At 47.4% G+C, this 20,226-nt stretch overlaps 2 protein-coding genes, 1 long non-coding RNA gene and 1 other non-coding gene across 17 annotated transcripts in view; 1 reads left to right on the plus strand and 3 right to left on the minus strand.

Annotated features, from left to right (window-relative positions):
- Positions 1–1,255: 1,255 nt before the first annotated feature.
- The window catches only part of Isl2 (ISL LIM homeobox 2), a 329,789-nt gene continuing 310,818 nt past the window's right edge, over positions 1,256–20,226 (plus strand). For 9 of the 13 annotated variants that reach the window (XR_004111373.1, XR_004111368.1, XR_004111372.1 and 6 more), the window contains exons 1-6: positions 3,062–3,225; positions 4,007–4,196; positions 4,308–4,573; positions 5,998–6,281; positions 6,854–7,021; positions 7,349–8,034. Coding sequence is in view for 1 of the 13 variants with exons in the window: in XM_031343585.1 (XP_031199445.1) it covers positions 3,168–3,225; positions 4,007–4,196; positions 4,308–4,573; positions 5,998–6,281; positions 6,854–7,021; positions 7,349–7,465 (1,083 nt within the window). In the remaining 12 variants the exon portion in view is untranslated. Of the gene's footprint in view, positions 1,284–1,742; positions 2,114–3,035; positions 3,226–4,006; positions 4,197–4,307; positions 4,574–5,997; positions 6,282–6,853; positions 7,022–7,348; positions 8,108–11,707; positions 11,942–20,226 lie in introns of those variants that run through there. The other 4 variants (XR_004111375.1, XM_031343585.1, XR_004111377.1 and 1 more) reach the window with 4 other exon arrangements.
- Positions 3,380–7,638, minus strand: LOC116072248. The gene is made up of 2 exons (XR_004111379.1): positions 7,523–7,638; positions 3,380–7,445 (listed from the first exon to the last, which is right to left on the minus strand). It is a non-coding gene; the product is annotated as an uncharacterized LOC116072248 (long non-coding RNA).
- Positions 11,831–20,226, minus strand: part of Scaper (S-phase cyclin A associated protein in the ER) — a 498,868-nt gene continuing 490,472 nt past the window's right edge. For both annotated transcript variants that reach the window (XM_031343583.1, XM_031343584.1), the window contains exons 31-33: positions 18,032–18,223; positions 15,527–15,578; positions 11,831–12,842 (exon numbers count right to left, since the gene is read on the minus strand). In XM_031343583.1, the coding sequence (XP_031199443.1) occupies positions 12,739–12,842; positions 15,527–15,578; positions 18,032–18,223 (348 nt within the window). In that variant the 3' untranslated portion in view covers positions 11,831–12,738. The remainder of the gene's footprint in view (positions 12,843–15,526; positions 15,579–18,031; positions 18,224–20,226) is intronic.
- LOC116074024 lies at positions 17,551–17,656 on the minus strand. Its single transcript, XR_004112014.1, has one exon. It is a non-coding gene; the product is annotated as a U6 spliceosomal RNA (small nuclear RNA).

Genomic DNA, 20,226 nt, shown 5'->3' on the forward strand with positions numbered 1-20,226 from the left:
GCTGGCACATGCTATCTGGGTCCCTGAGCTGGGATCTGTGCAAGCATGTGCTGCTTCTGCCCTGTCAGTCAGGGGAGCATGACGAGCTCTCTGTCAAACAAGGGCTCCAGAGAGAGTCCCTGGTTTTAGGAGGAAAGAGATAGGGAAGGTAGAAAGGATGGAAAGATTGACTAAACAAAAACAAGCAAGCAGAACACAAAAGAAAACAAAACAAAAGCCCACAAAACAAAACAAAACAAAAACCCCACAACAACAACAACAACAAAAAAAAACAAACAAAAACCAGAAAAACAAATAAAGGCCAGTTTGTTTTCCATTGCCTGACCATTGTAGGTGACTCCCAAGCCCTGGCCACAGGCTGAGATTGCTGCTGCTCTTGCCCTCAAGGGGGGCTTGTTCTCAGGAGGGGGGCTGTTGTCATTACAGAATGAGTGGCCACCTGACTTTCTCAAGTGCCTTTGAGAGGAGGGCAGAGCTCAGGGAGATTCGTCTGCCGTCCTTATGTCTTCCTATGTCACAGCTAGTGCTAGGGCTCCCAAGCCATGGCCACTACTCCCAACAAGGGCTAGAAAGGAGGAGAGAGTCTCTTGGGTGCCACAGCCAAGAGTGTGAAGAGCAGATAACTCTGTCTCCTCTCAAAGAGGACTTTGGAGGCAGAGAATCAAGGCTGGACCAAATTAAAGACACCGGTGCGTATCACTTAAGCCCCTCTCATGCCAGCACTGGACTCCTGGGGCAACTGGGACCCCGGAGACCCACACTCAGGGACCTGGAAAATGGATTTACAGCTGCAGAGAAATGGAAGAGGAGAGTGCCCCTCCTCCATCCTTAGCATAGTCTCAAGAGACTCGGTTTCTGGTTAGGAGGGGGGACTTTCTCTAGACAGGAGAGGGTTAAAGGTTAAGCCTAGGACTCCTGCGGAGATAGACAGCCAGTACCTAGGAGGTTTGTGAGACCTTAGGGGTAATGGGAGCCAGGCATGACCAAAATCGCCTTGGGGTGGAGGGTGAGGTGACAAGTATCCCCAAGTGCTTGGAGCAGGCGCAGTGTAAAGCCCACTCACTGACAATAAACTAAGTCCACACCTTGGGCAGGCATACAGAGCAAGCACATTCACAAACAAACCATTGCCCAACAGGCAGAGATGTGCTTAGACCTCACTTCTAGCAAGGCCCACACGGATACCTTTCCAGGAAAGACACATTTGGGAGTATAGGGTTCCAACAGAGAGAACCACTATGGTTACTATGGATACCACACCCTGAGCACGAACTATGAGCCAGGTAGGATTCTAAGGCTTTTCCTGCGATTAGTTTAATTTTACAAAGCAGAGACAGCTGTTCTCTGTACATACGAACCATTTTACAGATGAAGAAAAGTGAGGGAAGAAGAAGAAAACACCCGGAGTCATAGAGGCCAGCACAGATGCGGGAGCCTTACTTTCCTCATGGCTTGTGGTTTACCAGCAGAGACACATCCATGCAAACTTAACCGGGCCGCACAGCCAGAGCGGCTGGGTGCTAGTAGGAAAGATGGGGAGGGGTCGGTCTGTCGTCCAGCGGGTTGTAGACTGTAACAAAACTCTGGGTCCAGAGAGCACTAGCACTCCAAAGGTGGAGGCGGAGTCAAAACCCACCGAAACCCCGCTGTGAAGTGAGGTGCCAGACTGTTTTCAGCACTGAAGCATCTCCAAGCAGCGATTTTTGTGCACTCAGGGCCTTTCTAACCCCGACTTTCTGCAGAGCCTGTGCGGATCCTCAGGACTGCAACCATTTCCCAGCCCAACAGCCTCGGCCCGCTACTAGCAGTTGGACCGCCGCGCCTGAATTAGATCTCGGGCAGAGAGGCCTGAGGGATGCAAGTCCGGACATAGGATTTGGTAGAGACACTATCCCAGAAGCCCACCCGCGCCCCAACTACAGAGGCATCAAGTTCTTGGTGTCCTTTCAATATTGAAGTGAGGGGCTAACAGACCGTCGATGGATAAACGCTGTTTGTACCTCATCGATTTGTCTTTCAACCATTTGAAACAAAACTCACAGCGATTTTTTTTAAGTCCCCGAGTCTTAGAAGTTGCAGATTTTTCAAGGATTAAAAAGCCACCGGGAAGATGGTAAATTACCCCGCGCCCCACATTTGTTTCTGATTATTTGTGTTGTAATTGGTTTGTGTAATCCAAAATCAGAGAGTTCGTAGAAATCTTTTACTCTGGCTGAGTAGTACATCTCAGCAGTGTTCTTAGGATCTATGCAGCTGAGAGGAGAAAGGAGAGGGTGGGAGTGAGCGTCAACCTTACCAAAAGAGCAAAAAATAGGAGGGAGGAAAAGGGCCTAGGCCAGGGTGGGTGGGAGGGCTGTGGCTTGCAAGTCTCAGGATTCCTTTTGGCTTACCCACCTGCAACATCGAGTTTTCTAGAGGCAGCGCGGGTGGGAAAGTCCGCATAGAGTTTATCCAAACCCAGGTGGTCATTTCCTATCCGTTCTCCCTAACTTGGACCCCGCCGAACAAAGGCTCGGGCCCACAAGGGAGAAAGGTGGCCGGCTGGACCAGTGATGGTCGCGAAACAGCGGATCCTCTTTTCTCCCTCAGGTCTGTCGTCCCCAGGATTTTTATTTTAAAAATCATAAAATAAAAACACTTTTAAGGGAGAGAAGACTCCCATCTATCCTCAGGAGTCTATTGCCCTGCTAGGAAGCGACTGGGGCAACCGCCCTACAAGTCCGAAGGAAGCGCGGCGCTGCGGCAGAACCCGCAGGGTGGAGATGCGGCTTCCAAGGGATTGCGGGACCCGGGGCTGCAGAGAGGATCCTGGAAGGTTTCGGGGGGAGGGGGCTGCGCTCCATTGTTCACTCCGAGCCAATCAGAGCTTTCCCACTCCCTCCCAGCCAATCTCCCTTCTCCTCCGTCTCTACCCCAGCCCACCCTCCGGGTCCCCATCGTCTCCTTAGCAAGCCCCAGGGCTGTGGGAGAGCTGGGTGACGCTACAGGTCCCGCCTCCAGCTCGGGCCCCGGGCTAGTGCGTACTGACGTCATGCTGCGTGCGGGCCGGTGCGGAATCGCTCCTTCAACTCCGCGGGGCAGGAGTTAGTTAGCAAAGAGCAGAGGCTGGGCGCGCGACCCTGGTCCTTCTGCCCACGGCCTCAAGCTTTGCTCACATCTCTCTCTGCATGGTGGATATTATTTTTCATTATCCTTTTCTGGGTGCTATGGGGGATCACTCCAAGAGTAAGTCTTTTTGTGTGTGTGTGTGTGGGGGGTGTGTATGTGTGCTTGATGTGCAACATTTCCAATGCAAAAGAATGTTTAGCGGATTCTACAAGTGGCTTCTATCTGACAAAATACTTGGGAGAATAAACAAACAAACAAGCAGTGCATTTCGCCTGTAACAGCGTTTATTCGTTGGAATCCTACTATTTTATTTTGTAATTAGACGTTATTTCCCAAGTTGGCTGGGATGACCTCAGGCTGTGAAATTCTTTCTCTTTTCTGCTAGGACGATTAGGTTTGACTTAGGGAGATGGGTTTCTTTTCTGTCTTTCGAAGATAGAGGGTTTCAGTCGCTTGATCTGAGGTGTTTAAGGAACTGTCGAAGAAGCAGAGAGGGGACAGGGCTGAATGCTGCGGTGTCGGTGTTGAAATAGGAGGGAGTTGCTGTGAGCGGGAGCGGGCGGAAATCCGGGCTTGGCCGACAGTGTGGACACGGGAGACGTCCCGGGCTCCCCGGTGTCACCATGCTGTCGCCTGCCTCCCGTTAGTTCTGTCTCTAGCTGAACGGATACTCCACCCGTGTTCAAAGACGGTGATACGGAAATGTCAGGAGATCGTGTTGTTTTCGTTTCCTATTTTCTGGATCATTCGAAAGCTTACGGTTCCCTTGTGGTCGCACTTCTAAGAGCGGCAGAACGAGGGAGGCAGGGAGGGCTGGTTGGGTTGGGGCTGCAGCGGCCAAGGCCGGTCGGGGTCCAGCAGCCGGGCCTGATGCCCGCCCTGCGCCCTTCCCTGCTAGAGAAGCCCGGGACGGCCATGTGCGTGGGCTGCGGGAGTCAGATCCACGACCAGTTTATCCTTCGGGTGTCGCCCGACCTCGAGTGGCACGCCGCCTGCCTCAAGTGCGCAGAGTGCAGCCAGTACCTGGACGAGACGTGCACGTGCTTCGTGAGAGACGGGAAAACCTACTGCAAGCGGGACTACGTGAGGTGAGCCGGCGGGACCCGGGGTTCGGCCCCCTTGGGCTGGGAGGGGGGGACACGGCCGCGCGTCCCGGACTCTGGTCCCTGCGCTGACGCCCGCCGCGCCCGGGCCCGCAGGCTGTTCGGCATCAAGTGTGCCCAGTGCCAGGTGGGCTTCAGCAGCAGCGACCTGGTGATGCGGGCGCGGGACAGCGTGTACCACATCGAGTGCTTCCGCTGCTCCGTGTGCAGCCGCCAGCTGCTCCCTGGAGACGAGTTCTCGCTACGGGAGCACGAGCTGCTCTGCCGAGCCGACCACGGCCTCCTGCTGGAGCGCGCTGCGGCCGGCAGCCCGCGCAGTCCCGGCCCGCTCCCCGGCGCCCGCGGCGGCCTGCATCTGCCAGGTAAGCCGCTCTTCGGGCCCGCAGGGCTGTGCCGCGGCCGTGGGATGTACGAGTGGGTAGCCGACCGCCGCCGAGCTTCTGACGGGAAGCCGGTGGGAAAGGTCGCGTGCGCTGGGAACCCTGCTATGTGTCTGCGAGTGCTGGGGGGTAAAATTGTATGTATGTGAGCGTGTGCGAGCCTCGGGAGTTGTGTTCTCCGTGTCCCGGACCATGCAGGACACAAGCTAGGATCCGGAGAGTGGAGGACCGGGAATCATAGGTGCTGCCTGTCTGGGTTGTGTTTAGAACTCATTTGATGTACAGGTTACCTTCAGGAAGAAAAGCTATCCCACCAGAGCCTACGGAAGAAGGCCAGCGGTGCAGAAGAGGGGCCTGTGTTCTTGTTTTGATGTCCAGCTAGCATAAAGCTTCAGGGAGTTTATTGAATAAAACCCTCCTAGGATGATAGGTGCCCTGGCCAGGAGTTACTCAGACTGGGAAATGAATGTTGACAAGAAGCAGGTGGAGAGGATGCGACCAAGACCCCAGTTTCAGGAAGCCATGGGATCTGCAACTCAGACCGTACTAGACCAGGCCTCCTTGTGCAGTGTGGCACTAGGGACTCCTTCCTCTCTGTAACTCCTTTTCCACACTGTAGGAGGAAATTGGTCTGGGTGGGCTATTTGTAAATGTTTACCCAGACCTAGAAATGCCTAGAGGGGACATTAATGTAAACAATGCAGCTAACATCTAGGGTGTGTAGACCTGGTTGGAAGTAAAACAGAATGGAGTTGGTGTTGAGGGACTCCCCTTTGTTTTGAAATGTAGGCTTGAGGCTGTTCATGGTGTGTGTGAAAAGCTGCAGTCACTAAGCTGAGGGAACCCAGAGCGATGGAGAGAATCTCAGACTGAAGCCCCAAGGCAGGCAGCCAGGAAGGAGCCATACTGTGCCCAGAAGGCCTCTGCTGCCCCTAGTCAGCATCTTCCTATTCCGAGAGTGTTCCTAAGGGCGAGCCCAGCCCAGGAGACCCCTTAGGAGCAGAAAGAGAGTCTCCCAGTCTAGGAGTTGTGCTGTGACCTGGGTCCCTGTCCCTTTCCTTTCCCCGCCGGGAATCGCATTTAGATTTCCACCTCTTCCTCTAAAATTCCACCTTCTTCCTGAGGGTTTTGCTTGTCCGGCTGTTCGCAGTTGGGTTTTCCTAGGGTGTATTAGTACCGCAGCGGCTTAGAGCGGAACTCCAGGATCCTACAGGACTCGGGGAGATCGCAGCAAGGCAATCCGGCTAGGGAGATAGGGACAGAACAAAAAGCATTCTCCCTCTGGGCAAGGCGAGCGGATGCAGAGGGAGATGAACAATCGCTAAACGAATGAAATATCAGGGAAACGAAATCTTGGGGAGAATGGCTGGCAGCCCATCCGACCTCCCGTCTCTCGGCCCCTGCAGACGCCGGGTCCGGACGACAGCCCTCGCTGCGCACGCACGTGCACAAGCAGGCGGAGAAGACAACCCGGGTGCGGACTGTGCTCAACGAAAAGCAACTGCACACCCTGCGGACGTGCTACGCCGCCAACCCGCGGCCCGACGCGCTCATGAAGGAGCAGCTGGTAGAGATGACCGGCTTGAGCCCGCGGGTCATCCGCGTGTGGTTTCAGAACAAGCGTTGCAAGGACAAGAAGAAGTCGATTCTCATGAAGCAGCTACAGCAGCAGCAACACAGCGACAAGGCGGTGAGGTGCTGGTGGCGGGGGGAAGGCGGCTGGAAGCCGCCGCGGCTTTCCAAGGCCTCTTTCTGGGGAGAACTAGGCGGAGCTGGACTCCCCACGTACCTTGGCACCCGCACCTTAAGAGAAAGGCTGACCTTGGCGTTCAAGTCGCGGTGGTTGTCGGTGGTACCTTGTGCCAGTGACAGCCCAGAGTTGAGGGGCCCTCAGCTCAGAGTCGACCCTGTGGGATGGTTGGGACTGCGGGGTTGTACTTTTTTTGAAGGGAGGGGAGGGAATCGGGCTGGATCTGAATTTTTGTTTGTTTTGTTTTGTTTTGTTTCGCATACCTGGCTAGGGATTTCCTTTTCCCTGGCCTGGAATTTGACTCCTAGGAGTGAACCGGGTAGCAGGTTTGTGGGCCCTGGGGTATCTCCACTGCGGAATGAGGATTCGTTGTGTGCAGTGGAGTGCGTCTCCTCTTCAAGACCGTTTAGTTCCCAACTTGCTCTCCAGAATCTGGGGCTCTGTACTCCAAAGTGGTGCAAAAGCTGACTTAACTCTAAGGCCCTGGTGTTGTCCGTCTGCTTGCCCCTCAGAGCCTCCAGGGACTGACTGGGACGCCTCTGGTGGCAGGCAGCCCCATCCGCCATGAGAACGCGGTGCAGGGCAGCGCAGTCGAGGTGCAGACGTACCAGCCGCCCTGGAAAGCACTCAGCGAGTTCGCACTCCAGAGCGACCTGGACCAACCCGCCTTTCAACAGCTGGTGAGGCCCTGTGCAAATTGCACAGTGGGATTTGGGTGGAGGGGACTTCATTCGCATAGGATCAGGGTCTTGGGGACAGATTTGGTAATGAGAAAGCCTGCTGGGTCTGCAACCTCGCTGCCGACACGGTTTTAATGTGTCTGTCTCTCACCGGGTCCCAATCCCCTGCACGGGTGGGGACCTGGCATCCCTCTCTTCAGGGTTTACTCAGCTGATGGCTTGGCGGCAGGGAACACTCCCGGGTCTCTGAGTAGGTGATCCGGAAGCAGCAGCTCGAGCCTGAGTTCACTTGTTTTTCCTTGGTGTCTCTGCCCCCGACCCCCTCAGGTATCCTTCTCGGAGTCAGGCTCCCTAGGCAACTCCTCCGGTAGCGATGTGACCTCTCTGTCCTCGCAGCTCCCGGACACCCCCAACAGTATGGTACCTAGTCCGGTGGAGACGTGAGCGAGGACCCCTCCCTGCCAGCCCGCGGACCTCGCATGCTCCCTGCATGAGACTCACCCATGCTCAGGCCATTCCAGCTCCGAACAATCTCCGGCCCTTGTAATTATTGTTGTTATTTAAAGCGAGCGGACAGAGGCACGCGACAGCGACGGGATGGCGGCCAGCAGCGCGAGGACACGGCCTGCCCTGCTGAGACTGGAGACTCCTGCTCCAAGGACTTTTCTGTTTTTTTTTTTTCCCCTCATAACTAGAATTTGGGACATTCTGGGTTAGCTCCGCCCTTGCCTCTCCCTCGCTGCGTGGGGTGCCACTGTCTCTCTGCACCCCGCTCGCTCGGGAACCCATCCGGTGGGGTCCTACAGGGCCCTACCGGCCAGGACGCCTGCTCCGAACTCGCCTGCGCTGACCCGAGGCTTTGCTCTGGACCTGGCGGCAAGGACGGGACAATTCCAAGAAACAGATCCCCAAAGCGCATGGCTGCCGGACAGAGTTAGAAACCAGACTGTCTTTTTAAAAGTGTTTTAAATTATCTGTCGACGGAGGACAGTGAGAGCCTTTGCCGAACAAACGTAAGTTATTGTTATTTATTGTGAGGCGAATAGTGGGACGAATATTTTGGTCTTAATAAAAAAAACAACCCGATGCCATGCCGCGCCTGTGTGCTGTTGGCGCCCCGGGAGCCAGACGAACGCCACTTCGCGAGTGGGCCTCGTTTCAGCTTCACCAGCCCCACCCGCCCTCGTGCTACTGCTCGATCGGCGCCGGACGGGCGGGCCGGACCCTGATTGGGCGCCGAGGGCGTGCCCGACGGGGATTGGGCGTCTACGGGGCGGGCCCGACACTTATTGGGTGCCGACGGGGCGGGGCAGGGCGGTTCCGGTGCAGTGTGAACCGCGAGGCGTTTCCGGAAGCGGGAGCGCTCTTTGCCGGAGGGGAGGACACTTGGAGACTGGTGCCCGATTGTGGGGTGACTGGTTTAGGGAGCGAAGCCCACCCTGCGCCCCCGGGCTCTGAGGCGCGTCCTCCGAGTTGTCCCTAGAGTGGATGCGCGACGTGATCAATCTCGCTGCATTTATTAATTCCCCCGTCTAGACAGAGGAGAAGGCCGGGGCGGCTCCTTATCTACGTTTGGCATCACCTGCAAGCGATACACTGAAGGAGCCACAACAAGCCCCCGCTAGGATCGCGGCTGCAGGAGAAAATAAGTCCACCCAGAACCAGTCTGGCGTGTCCTTGGTTTATTTTCTTTCCAGGCCCCAAATGGAGGGGGCGGGGGATGGCCCCTGGATATGGCGTGCCCAGGTCACTTGGTGTGACATTTCAAACCCCTGCGACTTGTTTTCTTGAAAACTGGCTTTAGTGATCGCAGGAAATAACCAAGAGATACTGAATCTGCAGCAGGCCCCAGGGCAAGAGGAGAGAGAAAAAAAATCCCGGCAGGCTCAGGTTTTACCCTCTACAAATATTTAACCCTTTGGCAGTCTGGGACAGTTTTTTCTCAAAGCCATTATTCTGCCCCCTCCCTTGGCTGGTTCAGAAAGTTGCTGGCTACCAGCCAAACCACCATGCTGTGTATTTTCTTGTCTCCACAGTTAAATGGCCAACAAGTCGTCCCTCTATGTCCAGGTTTTGTTTTTGGGATTTTGAAAGGGGGTAGTGTCCTACTGCAGTAGGGGATGGTTACCATTCTAGCTTGTAGGTTATGTGCCCAAAGCCGCAGTCTGGGATAGAGTAGAAGCCCTCTGTTACAAGCAGCTGCTTGGGCTGTCCAGCAGTTTCACACCCATCCACCCCACAGCCCCAGTTAAGGATGGAACAGTTCCTGGCAGTAAAAGAAAATAACAGGTGGGAAAACTGAACCATATTTATAGTTTACTTCCTGAAAGTCAAAAAAAGGGCCTTTTTGGGGGGGGGATTTAGGAAAATGGTCTGCAAATGTACACATATATATTCTGTATATCTATATTATATACATACACAGAGTTAATTAGGGCCAGGTTTATCTCTTAAGGCTGGTTCTTTGAGGCATCATTCCCTTAACTTAGACCATTCCCTTCCCAGCAGAAATACAGATTTCTCTGTTTTGCATCTGGTTGGCTATTGGGTAGGAAACGAAACTATAATAAATCTTACTTTTGGAAACTTGCCTATCAGAATATTGTTTTTTCCTTTTTATTAAAAGGAACGGGTCCTTAAGGAATTTCATTACTAGTGTTAAACGTTTGCTTTGGACAGGGTGCAGTACTTTACAAATATCTACCTGCCTAGTTACTATGATCTCTCCCCTCATCATTTATAGCTTAAGCTAACCAATAACCCATTTCCACTGGACACTTTGGTGTGCCTTTTATTACTTTGGGGGAAATACCCAGGTAAAGTGGTCATGGTGCAGAGATGTGTGAGTGATCACAATCTTTTTCTCCCACTACCCACCCAGAGGAGCGTGTAGTGCTCTCAAGTTCCCAGGAGGGAAGGGTTGTAATGTCCTTGGCAAGGTATCAGATCTACAGTTAGTTACATTAATAAATATCAACTTTACTGGCTCCCAGGTCATCTTTAAACATCTTTTGTAATGAAGTAGGGATTTCCTAGTAAATTAAATTACCTGTGACAATTACAACTTTTGTATTTTATGCTAATATTGAACAGGAGACATCCAGATCTGTAGGAAAACCTTAGTTCAAAGGAAGGGGCTTTGGGTGGGAAAATGGATTTAGCATGATTCACTTCAGAGTATGATTTTCTCAGAAGACGTAACTATTTGCTTAGCTCTGTTGAATTGAGGTAGGAAAAGGATCCCAGAAAGAGACAAATTTTTGGCCACACAATTTATTTAGTACACGTTGTAAGGCTGCATAACTCTGGGAAATTCAGAGTCCTTGTGGCAGTATTCCCATTGAATTTTAATATTAGATGAGTGCAGGACAGAACTTAGCCTTTCCGTTTTGAATATGGAGTAGGTCAAAGCACAGTCTCCTCAGAGCTGGGAAGGCCAGGTTTAAATGAGCCATTGTTCTAAGACTGCCCGCCCAAATGCCAGACTCTGCCACTTTTGCCTAGGGGTGGGCTTAAACCACCCCTCAGTTAGCTGTATACACCAAAAAAGAGAATTAGCTGAATAGAAGCCCGCTGGAGGGAGAAAACAATGGGTTAGTAAGTTTTTGCAGAGAAATAAGTTCCCAATGGAGCTGCAATAAAAGCAGGAAATTCGGAGTTTATTAAGCTGATGCATGGGCAGATTAGAGGCTTTTAACTGTGGGCCTGATTGATGTAAAAGTAAACTTTCTTTAAAATGCTGAGATTCAGTGCTATAATGAGGATTGTGTGACCAATTACAGGCTAGCACCTTGTTGATGAAGACTGTGCATGAAAAATACAGATAAATAGAGCTAGGTTGAGAGTAGTGATGGGAGCAAGAAAGGGCATAAGGAAGTACTCCACTCAGATCCAGATGTGGGGGCAGGGGCCTTTGTGCCTTACACAGCAATCCACCGCCAGGTAGCAATGCTTGGTGCATCCAGCCTTTGGTTTAGAAGGTCAGCACCTAGAGGGAGAGTGGCTCATCAATCGGACTCAGGGGCGGGCAAAAGTTTGCCTGTTGGGAAGTTGGATGTGTACAAGAAGTATGGTGCGGAGAAGGGGAAGATTGGGGACCTAGAGGACAATGTCATCTCTAGATGCAGGTGTTTTTCACAGCTGCAAGAGGCTGAAGAACAGAGGTTAAGGTTAGAGCCAGGTCTTGACCTAGGTAGGCTCCATGGATGCGGAGTTCCGGATCCAAGGTCATGTGGCGACTGCCAGAGTCTGGCAGGAGGTGAGGGGGTAGGGGAGTCGGGGAGCAGCTGAGCCCGAGGATTCCTTAGGAAGCAGCAGTTCTGATGTGCCCTTGGGCTTTTGGAGTAACTGGCTCTGAAGAGTTAGAAGTAGTTTTGTTACCCTGGCACAAAATTTGGTTGCAAATGTGGCTGCTCCTGGGGTCGAAGCAGCTTTTTTGCGTTGGGTTTGAATTCTGAGTTGGTGGTGGAAGCCCCAGGCACTGCTGACTGTAGTGGGCAAGTCCAACACAAAGGCAGCCGGACCCCTCGGTTACAAGTTTAATTGAGAATTCTGGGAGGTTAATCATGGTTGTCTCTATTATTTATGTTATTTTTGTCAATTTTCCGAGCAGATAAGAGGTATATTCCATCGTGAATCGTCTCGCAGGAAACATTATAAATACTTGATTCCCCTACCCCCACCCCGCGAGGACTGCCCTCTAACCGCTCCCTCCCTCCGGTACCTGCAACTTTAGTTGTCCCTCCCTCCTTTTGTCCCCAGAGATGGGGTGTATGGGCCCAAGCAGGAGTACCCGCAGTGCTTGGTATGGCTTACATCAGACGTCTTTATTTTCTTTCGATTTGTAAAACAGTAAAAAACATTGAACATACAAAACTCTGTAGCGCCATGAGGTTCGAAAAAGAAGTGCCTGAATTTTAGGTAAGTTTGCTTTTCCATAAGAAACGCAAGATTTATTGTGTTGTTCAGCTTCCTGTGACAATCTTTAGGTTTCTGGGTCAATTTTCCACAGCTATATCTTTCTTGGTAATTGCTTACTATCACTGGGTGGGTTAAGAGGGCACCCTGCGGCCTAGCCCGGCAGGAGCGGTGCAAATGACAAGTATTCAGAGGCGTGGCCACCCTCATTGCTTCTTTTACTCCGTTGTTGTTTCAAGTAAATTATTTAAGAAAATACTTGATGCTCCCTCATTTAAAAAAAATTATTTTAGAGGCTAAATTTAGCTCAGCAACACTAATAGTTCACAGTGCTATCTGCCAATGAAGTTCTTGACCAGTGGTTAGGTGCTGTAATTTCAAACAGTCCCAAGGCTTAATGAAAGTGTTAGTTACACAGGTCTCAACTCCAAGTTCTAGAAGAAAAACTCAGAGCAGGGTTTATAAATTCTTAACACTTTCTCAAATTTGCACTGCTTTAATGTGAAAAATCAACACTGAAAACTGTTACTTCATTACAAGAATGATATTTGTCTAATTTTACCATATTACAATTACAAGTTACTTAGCATGGAAATAAACAAACTCCAATATATTATGCACAAATGAAACAAACTCAATTTGCAAAATTAGGAAGGACAGTCCAGTATATACAGTCTTTACAAACAATGCAAAGAGGAGCATATCTACAGCAGGAGAGTGTAAAACAGACCAGAGGTTCCTTAAGGACAATGGAAAACACTAACAAAGGTACTCAAATATAGAATTAGCTAAAAAAACATTTATTTTTTTTCTTTTTTCAAGAAAAATTGCCGGGCTTCTTCCCAGGCCTGCTGAGGAAATCTGTTAGCCAGCTCTAGGTAGTCCCCAGGGTTCCCGAATTTTCCTGAGGGAGACAGAAAAGAGACTAAAAAGTAACTTCTGAAGGCTTAGAAATTAAACTTATTTTGCTATCAGAGTGCAAATGTAACCATACATTTCAAGTAAAGCACTGTAGTGTTATAAACATGTATTTTAGCCACAAGTCAGTCTGTGCTTCTAACATACTCAGACATTAACCTATATTTAAAACATTATGAAGTATTTATTTGGGGACTCCAGAATAAAAAAATAGGTACAGTGAACATAACAGAACATGATGACAGCTATGTATATAGTCTTGCATGCGTACATCTGTATGTGAATGGTGACTTCTTTATTATTTTTGGTGCTGAAGTCTGAATTCAGCACTCTGCACCCAGGGGCCAGCTCTTCCACTGAGTCACAATCCGGGCCTAAATGGTGACTTCTCTTCCCCAAAATAATCTACTTAATTTAAAACCTGGCCTTAGGCACAACTTTGAAACTTTTCAAATCCGGCGTTCAGTGGTCACCTAGCAGAGCAGAGGTGACCTTTAGCAGCTTTGCTGATCTTCCCAAAAACTTGGTGTAGTCATGAGGCAGTGGATATGGAAGCTGAAACTCCTCTTAGTAGTGAGAATCTGGGAGCCCACAGCTACTCTCAAATCTAAAAGGTTACCTGCACAACAACCTAAATGATGGACACATTTTATTGAGGATTTAATCTAAGCAAAAAGGGAACCCATGTAAAAGTTGTAAGCTGAGTACTTGGTAAGAAGTCCTCTTACAAAAAAAAAATAAAAACAGATTTCTAATTTTTCTGAGTCAGGTTTCATTGTGTAGCCCTGGCTGGCTTGTAACTTGCAGATATCCACCTGCCTCTCTGCCTATAGCATACTGTATATGCATATGCATATGTACACACACACACACACACACACACACACACACACACACACGCACACATGCACACGCACACATGCACACACGCGCACACACACGCACACAGAGCCAGAGGCATTGGAGCTCCTAGAACTGGAGTTCCAGGTGGCTGTGAGCTGCCTGATGTGGATGCTGAGGACTGAACTCTGGTCTTCAGCAAGAGCAGCAGGCAAGTGGAAGTGCTGAGCCATCTCTCCAGCTCTCACACCGTTTTTCTTTTATGAAGTAAGCATGTTATGAACTGTCACTAATAGTGCTGAGAGCAAAGCAGAGAGCAACTGTTCAATTACTGTTGTAGGTGTGAAGCCTGTAGATGTGCAAGGAAGGCAAGGACAGTGCCTGGCCTACCTAATGCCACCTAACCTCCGTCCCTCAGAAAGGAGGTTAGGACTTCCTCTGGCTTGGCTCCCAGCTTCAGCTTTTGGGACTTGGCTTTCCATACACTTAAATGGTGACTCATCTTTTTTAGGGCAGAAGAAAAGAAAAACATCTACATACTTATACTGGCAAAAACTATTGTTGCTTAATTAAAAATAAATACATTACAATATTTGCAAAAATATTTTCATATGCTTAAAAATTAAATACTTGTTTTGTAAGAAATAGTAAAAAACTGGACTGATTTCCCTCATATGTCCTAACAGCTTAAAAAAAAAAAAAAAGGAAACAAGCAGCAGAGGCTGTGACTGAACTTGCACATGGAGTCTATGGAAACAATGGCACCGACTTGAATTTCTGAGACGTTGCATAGTTTTCTGTTTACTTTTCTAAGTATCTGAGTCAATAAAGCCTCCCATTTTTTTCATGATACTGTAACAGTTTTGTTGTATTTTCTTCTGTGTACTTTGCAACACCTGCCTACTGTAGATTTTTTTTTTTTTGTATGACAGCCAAATTGTCTCCAAGTAAAGGCTTCTTGATGGGTGCCATAGAGAAGCCTGTAGGTTACGAGTGGGCCTAAAAACAATGACTATCATATATTTCATTTCAAGAGATAGGTCCTCAAGTAGCCCAGGTTGGCCTCAAACTCCCTATATGGCTAAGGGTGACTTTGAAAGGGTTCTGTCTCTACTTCCCTGTGCTGGGATTACAGATGTATGCCACTATGTCCAGTTCTGAAGAACACTTATCACTATCAAACTAATGAGGACTTGGTGGGACTCATTAATCAGAGATTCTGCTACAACAGCAAAGAGACCAAATTGTACTTCTCAATTATAGCCTGGGTAGCAGGCAATTTTAAGATATTTAAGATTCTAAAAATGAAATTCTACTTCTGACCAGGGGAAACACCTCAGCAGGAACAAAAAGAACAAAGGCCCGACTCTTTACTTCTAGAACTTTGCTAATGGGATGTTAATACTTCTCAATGTGAAGTTTATTTTCAATTAAAATAGGTCAAGTGTTTGAATTTAGGGGTCTAGCTATTGTCAAGGCATTTTTATTTCAATATGGACAGAGAACCCATGTTAGGGACTGAAGTACTTATGGTGATTTGTGTGGGCCAATGGTAATGTTATATGACTTCCTTGTCATTAGTAATTATCAGCACTTAATAGATCTTGTACTAGGTATGGATAAAAAGATGGTTTCTGGTTTTCTTTATTTCTACGAGTCTTCTCTGTAGATTCTAATGATAGAGTTGACTTCTTTACTCCTTAAGTATTTGATGTCTGAACCTCACATACTTGAGGTGACACAGGAATTCTTTAATTGTTCTGGAAAAAGGAATGCAAGCCTGTTCACTTAGCTGACACACCCGTGGGATTAAGTCTCAGTGGGACCCACCTTTGGGATGCGAAGACTGGTTATCCACATGACCCGGAGTCTGTGCAAAGTCCTGTGTGAGAGGAGAGGAGTGAGTTGAGACTAATGTTCAGATCAGAACTACACAAGAGCCCTCTAATCACATGTCACAGCCCCATGAATAGAAGAGCAGCAGGGAATGAGACTGTGTGCCTAGACTCTTGAAAGCTGAAACTACATCTCCTGCATGAGCACTGCCAAGGGCCAGAGTACTGTCTACAATTGTATACCCAAAACCTGAAACCTAAGCTATTTTAAGCCAAGAAGAGATTTTATAAAAGTTTTTGGGGTGGTGGTGGTGTAGGAGGTTATGATTTTATAACTCTAACCCAGGCTGGACTCAAATGAGTAATTCTCCTGCCTCATTCAGACTCTTGAGTGCTTACATTATAGGCGTGGGCCATTATTCCTGGCAAGAATTTTACAAACCATGAATATAAGAGTCCTTATAATCCAGAACAGCCAGGACTGTTACACAGAGAAACCCTGACTCAAAAAGCTAAACAAAAACAAAAAACAAAAAACGTGTTGTACATCTAAGCCTTACAGTCTGCTCACTTTACTTTTAGATGGAAATTGAGAAAAAAAATATAGTATATAAGGTATAAATCTTTGGAAACCAATGACAGGCCATAATCTCATTTTAATATTACTATCTAGTGATTACAAATAATCTATATATGGAACCATGACACATTTATAAGTTAAAATTCAAACTAATTCTCGAGCACAATTATTTATAGAAAAGAATGATTCAACTTCACTTAGTCGAATAATGCTATCCCAAGTTTAAATTTCTGTAACACTGTATCACTTAGCAAAACTATGTATTAAATATAGTTTATTTGGAATAGTTGTGATATTACTCCCAAATGGATGGTATGTATGTGTGTGTACACACACACACACACACACACACACACACACACGTAAGAAATTTGAATCTCATTCATATTTGTGTTTTTTGAGAAAGTCTCACTATACAGTTTAGGATGGCTTCATACTGTCATTTTCCTGCATCTACCTTCTGAGTGCTTGTATTTTTTGTTTTTGTTTTTGTTTTGTTTTGTTTGTTTTTGCTACTTGGTCTTTTTGTTGTTTTATGAACAGTCTTGAAGATGGGTTTTATCTGTCTTACTCATCGATACAACTCCAAGGTCTACAGCACAGCCCAACACAGAATGAGTGATTTGAACAGAAAAGATCACAGTCTGAAAATGCCTAACGCGGGTTTTTACTTAATGACAGAGCAGGTCTCTCTAAGACCAGATGAAGAGCCCTGTGCTGAAGTGATGGCTTTACAGTGTTAAGAGTTTATTAAGATTTTAATTTAATCATGAGCCAGTTTGAAATCATGCTTGCAGATCTGAATGTATAACTTGAATGCATTTTCAGAAAATAGGACCCAGACTCAAATGTAACAACTAAATTGAAAAGAAAATATTTCTAAATCTCATTGACCAAGCTGTGCTTATTAACTGATCATTAATTGAGAGAGACAAGGAGTACTGACTGCGCTAAAGAAGGCCCCGGAAGTCCTCGACTCTTCTCTGGGGCTCGCAGGCAGCTGCACATACTCATACTCTGACAGAGATATCTGAGCACTAGCCAGCACAGGGACAACACACACAAAACTCTGCTTCCTGTTTCACTGTTAGGAAGAGCAGGAAGTATGTGCAGCAGTATGGGAGCAATTTTAAGAGTGGAACATTTGGAAAAAAAGAGACACTTCATAAAATAATCCACAAAGATATGAAAAACCCTAGTTTGGAACTGTTGTCTTGATTTCACGCTGCCAGCTCAGTGAGCAAATGTACACCCAGTGTCAGGGCTTCCCATGGCACGGATTCTGACTTCCACCCTTCAGAATTTCGGTGAATCAAATACAAGGTTGCACTTCAAACAAACAAACAAACAAGCAAACAGGTTTTATCCTCCACCTTTGTACACATATGCAAATCATATTTATTTATTATTTTCAATCTATGAACGTTCAAGTTTTATTACAAAAAGATAAACACTTCGCGGATTTGCATGTCATCCTTGCACAGGGGCCATGCTATCTTCTCTGAATTGTTCCAATTTTAGTATATGTGCTGCTGAACCAAGAACATCATATTTATTTTTAAAATGTTCAAATAAACTCAAATTTTTATCTTTCTTCAGCTATTATCCTCTGTAGCAAGACTAAAAAGCAGACACATGTGCCAGTTGAAGTCTTAAAGGAGGCTAGTGTCCTGTTAAACAGTTTTAACTAGGTACAAGTTTTCATTTTATCAATGGCAAACAAGCTCTTTGCTTGAAATCCTCCAGGCAGAAGCATTTGGCACTCCACCCTGCTTCTAGTAATGCGACCTCAGGCTTTAGAAATTACATTTTGCAGCACAGACACAGGTGGAGGGCGAGAATAAAGCTGACTCTTATTTACTTCTCAGTCTCACGAGTTTCCCATAAAACAGGAGAAACAAGGCATTAGGTCGACAGTACCTGGATGAATGTGGCCAGTAAAACACAGCTCATCTCTTGCTCCAGAATGAGCTTGTTCTGATGGTTGTTGTGACACGCAGCGATAAGCGAAGGGAACAGCACTTTGATGAGCCTCGGGTCACTGAAATACTGGAAAGGCAGCTGGCAGAGCTTCTGCAGCACTGTTGGGTGGCGGCCTGACTGAACAATCACCTACAACAGAGCAGGAGATAGTCAGCTGCCAAAGCCCTGGCCTGCTCCTTACTCAGCTGTTGTTGGTCTGAACCAGGGACCATGCTGAAGGAGGTAAAGAAAGAGAAAGGCACTTGATTCCTTACCAGAGCTCAATGTAAGTGATGTCTGAAAAGAGCCAAACTTTTAGAAACCTCATTTCTCAACTTAAAAAAACAAAAAAAGATTCCAAAGGTTTTGTGATCACTTAACAATCATAATCCACAATGAAGGGCACAACTTCCACAGAGAGAACCGTCGCCTAGGGAACACAGAGTTTTAATGGAGCTTGCTCATGTCCTCAAAGCAGTCCCCAGTTCCTAACAAAGTAAGATAGTGTCTGCAGTGGCCCTGCCCACTTCAGTCTCTGCTTAACTTAGCTCACTGCATACACTGCATGCAGCTAGATGGGTTCCTTATGTAGACAAGTCCTAGAAAGAAAAGGGGGCTGACTGTAGGGGAATGGAATGGTTTCAGCTAGTACATACAGGCTCTAAAAGATCCTTCCTCCAATTCCTACTCCTTATCTTGGTTTCCATCAGTGCCATTGAGTCTAAAAGGAGAACTGTTTAGATAAATGAGACTGTTGTCTTGCAGCAGTCTGGGTTTACAACTGTGTACACTTTAATAGGGCAATGCAATTAGTGGGCTGGCAGGGAAGCTCTCCTAATTCACTCCCTAGGCTGAAATGATAAACTAAGAAATGCCAAAATCAGATCTGTTTCAAGTAACTTTGATTAGACAATTCTAATATGAAAGAGCAGGGTGACCCAAAGCCCACTTTGTAGTATTGGAGGGAACCCGAGAACATTAGGGACACTGCAAAAACTGAAGGTCAGGACTGTAAATTGTACTGGGGGGTGGGGTGGGGGGAGAACACAACGTTACAGGTACACACCCAGACAGGACGGCATTCAAATTGAAACCAGAAGGACAGAGTGAAACAGCAGAGACAGGAGAAACATAAATTACTGGGATTTACAAGTTTTCAAAGTACTTTTAACAATATTTTAAGAACACATTCTCAGATGATAATGCAGTGTGCTTTAAGAACAAAATCAACAAAGTAATAGTTCACATATTTTTGTTCAATAGCTAAAATGACATCAAAAACTTTTGGAGAATGTTGATAGGGACCTGTTAATACCTTTAAATCCAAAAGGAATTTTAAAGACTTGCATGGTGACAATTCTGCACATGGCTGTGCAATGCCATTTCTGACACCAACTGAGAAAAATGTGCTCCACCATCTACCTTATTGATAAAGCTTCCACTTACATTTTTATTTTAATTATTATCTACATATTTTGTAACACAGCCAAATGGCTAACACTTTAGAATTTATAACAATGCCATTATTCAAACTCTCCCCCACCCTTCTTTGGACAAAAATTAAGAACTAGGTTTTTTTTATCTTTGAAACTTCACTGTTAAAATGCCATTATTGGATGACAATTCAGTAATTCAAAAGGTATTAAAGGGGGCCAGTTTGGCTCGCATAGACACAGTATCAACTCAAAGATGCCAGCTCCCTGGTCCTGGCAAATTAGCAGAGTGTGAGGACATTGGTTATACTCACTGCATTCAGCCTCCTGAAGCAGTGTCCCCTGGGGAGTTGCTATCCCCTCAAGGAACAGCACTGATTATCTATTACCTGCTTATATAGTGAGTTTATAAATCTCATCAGCAGGGTGGTAAGGCACTGCTGGAGGCTACTACTCTTAGGTCTTTGAACTGGAGAAGATGCAAATGGACAAAGGACAGTTTGGTTACCTTGTATTAAAGAGTTGTAGCCATAGATTGCTTATTGTGGGACCAGACCATGTTATTTGTAAGGAAGCTGTAAGAGCTGGTGAGACCCTTACCTACTCACACTTGGCTGTAGTCAGTGGGGTGCTTTAGATGCTGTGGAAAGTAGGGTCAGGAGGACCAGAAAGAGACCTGGTGTGCTAATTCAGGTGGGTCTGTGGCAGACAGTGTAATGT

This window comes from Mastomys coucha, unplaced genomic scaffold (genome assembly GCF_008632895.1).
Source record: "Mastomys coucha isolate ucsf_1 unplaced genomic scaffold, UCSF_Mcou_1 pScaffold23, whole genome shotgun sequence".
Taxonomy (NCBI): Eukaryota; Metazoa; Chordata; class Mammalia; order Rodentia; family Muridae; genus Mastomys; species Mastomys coucha.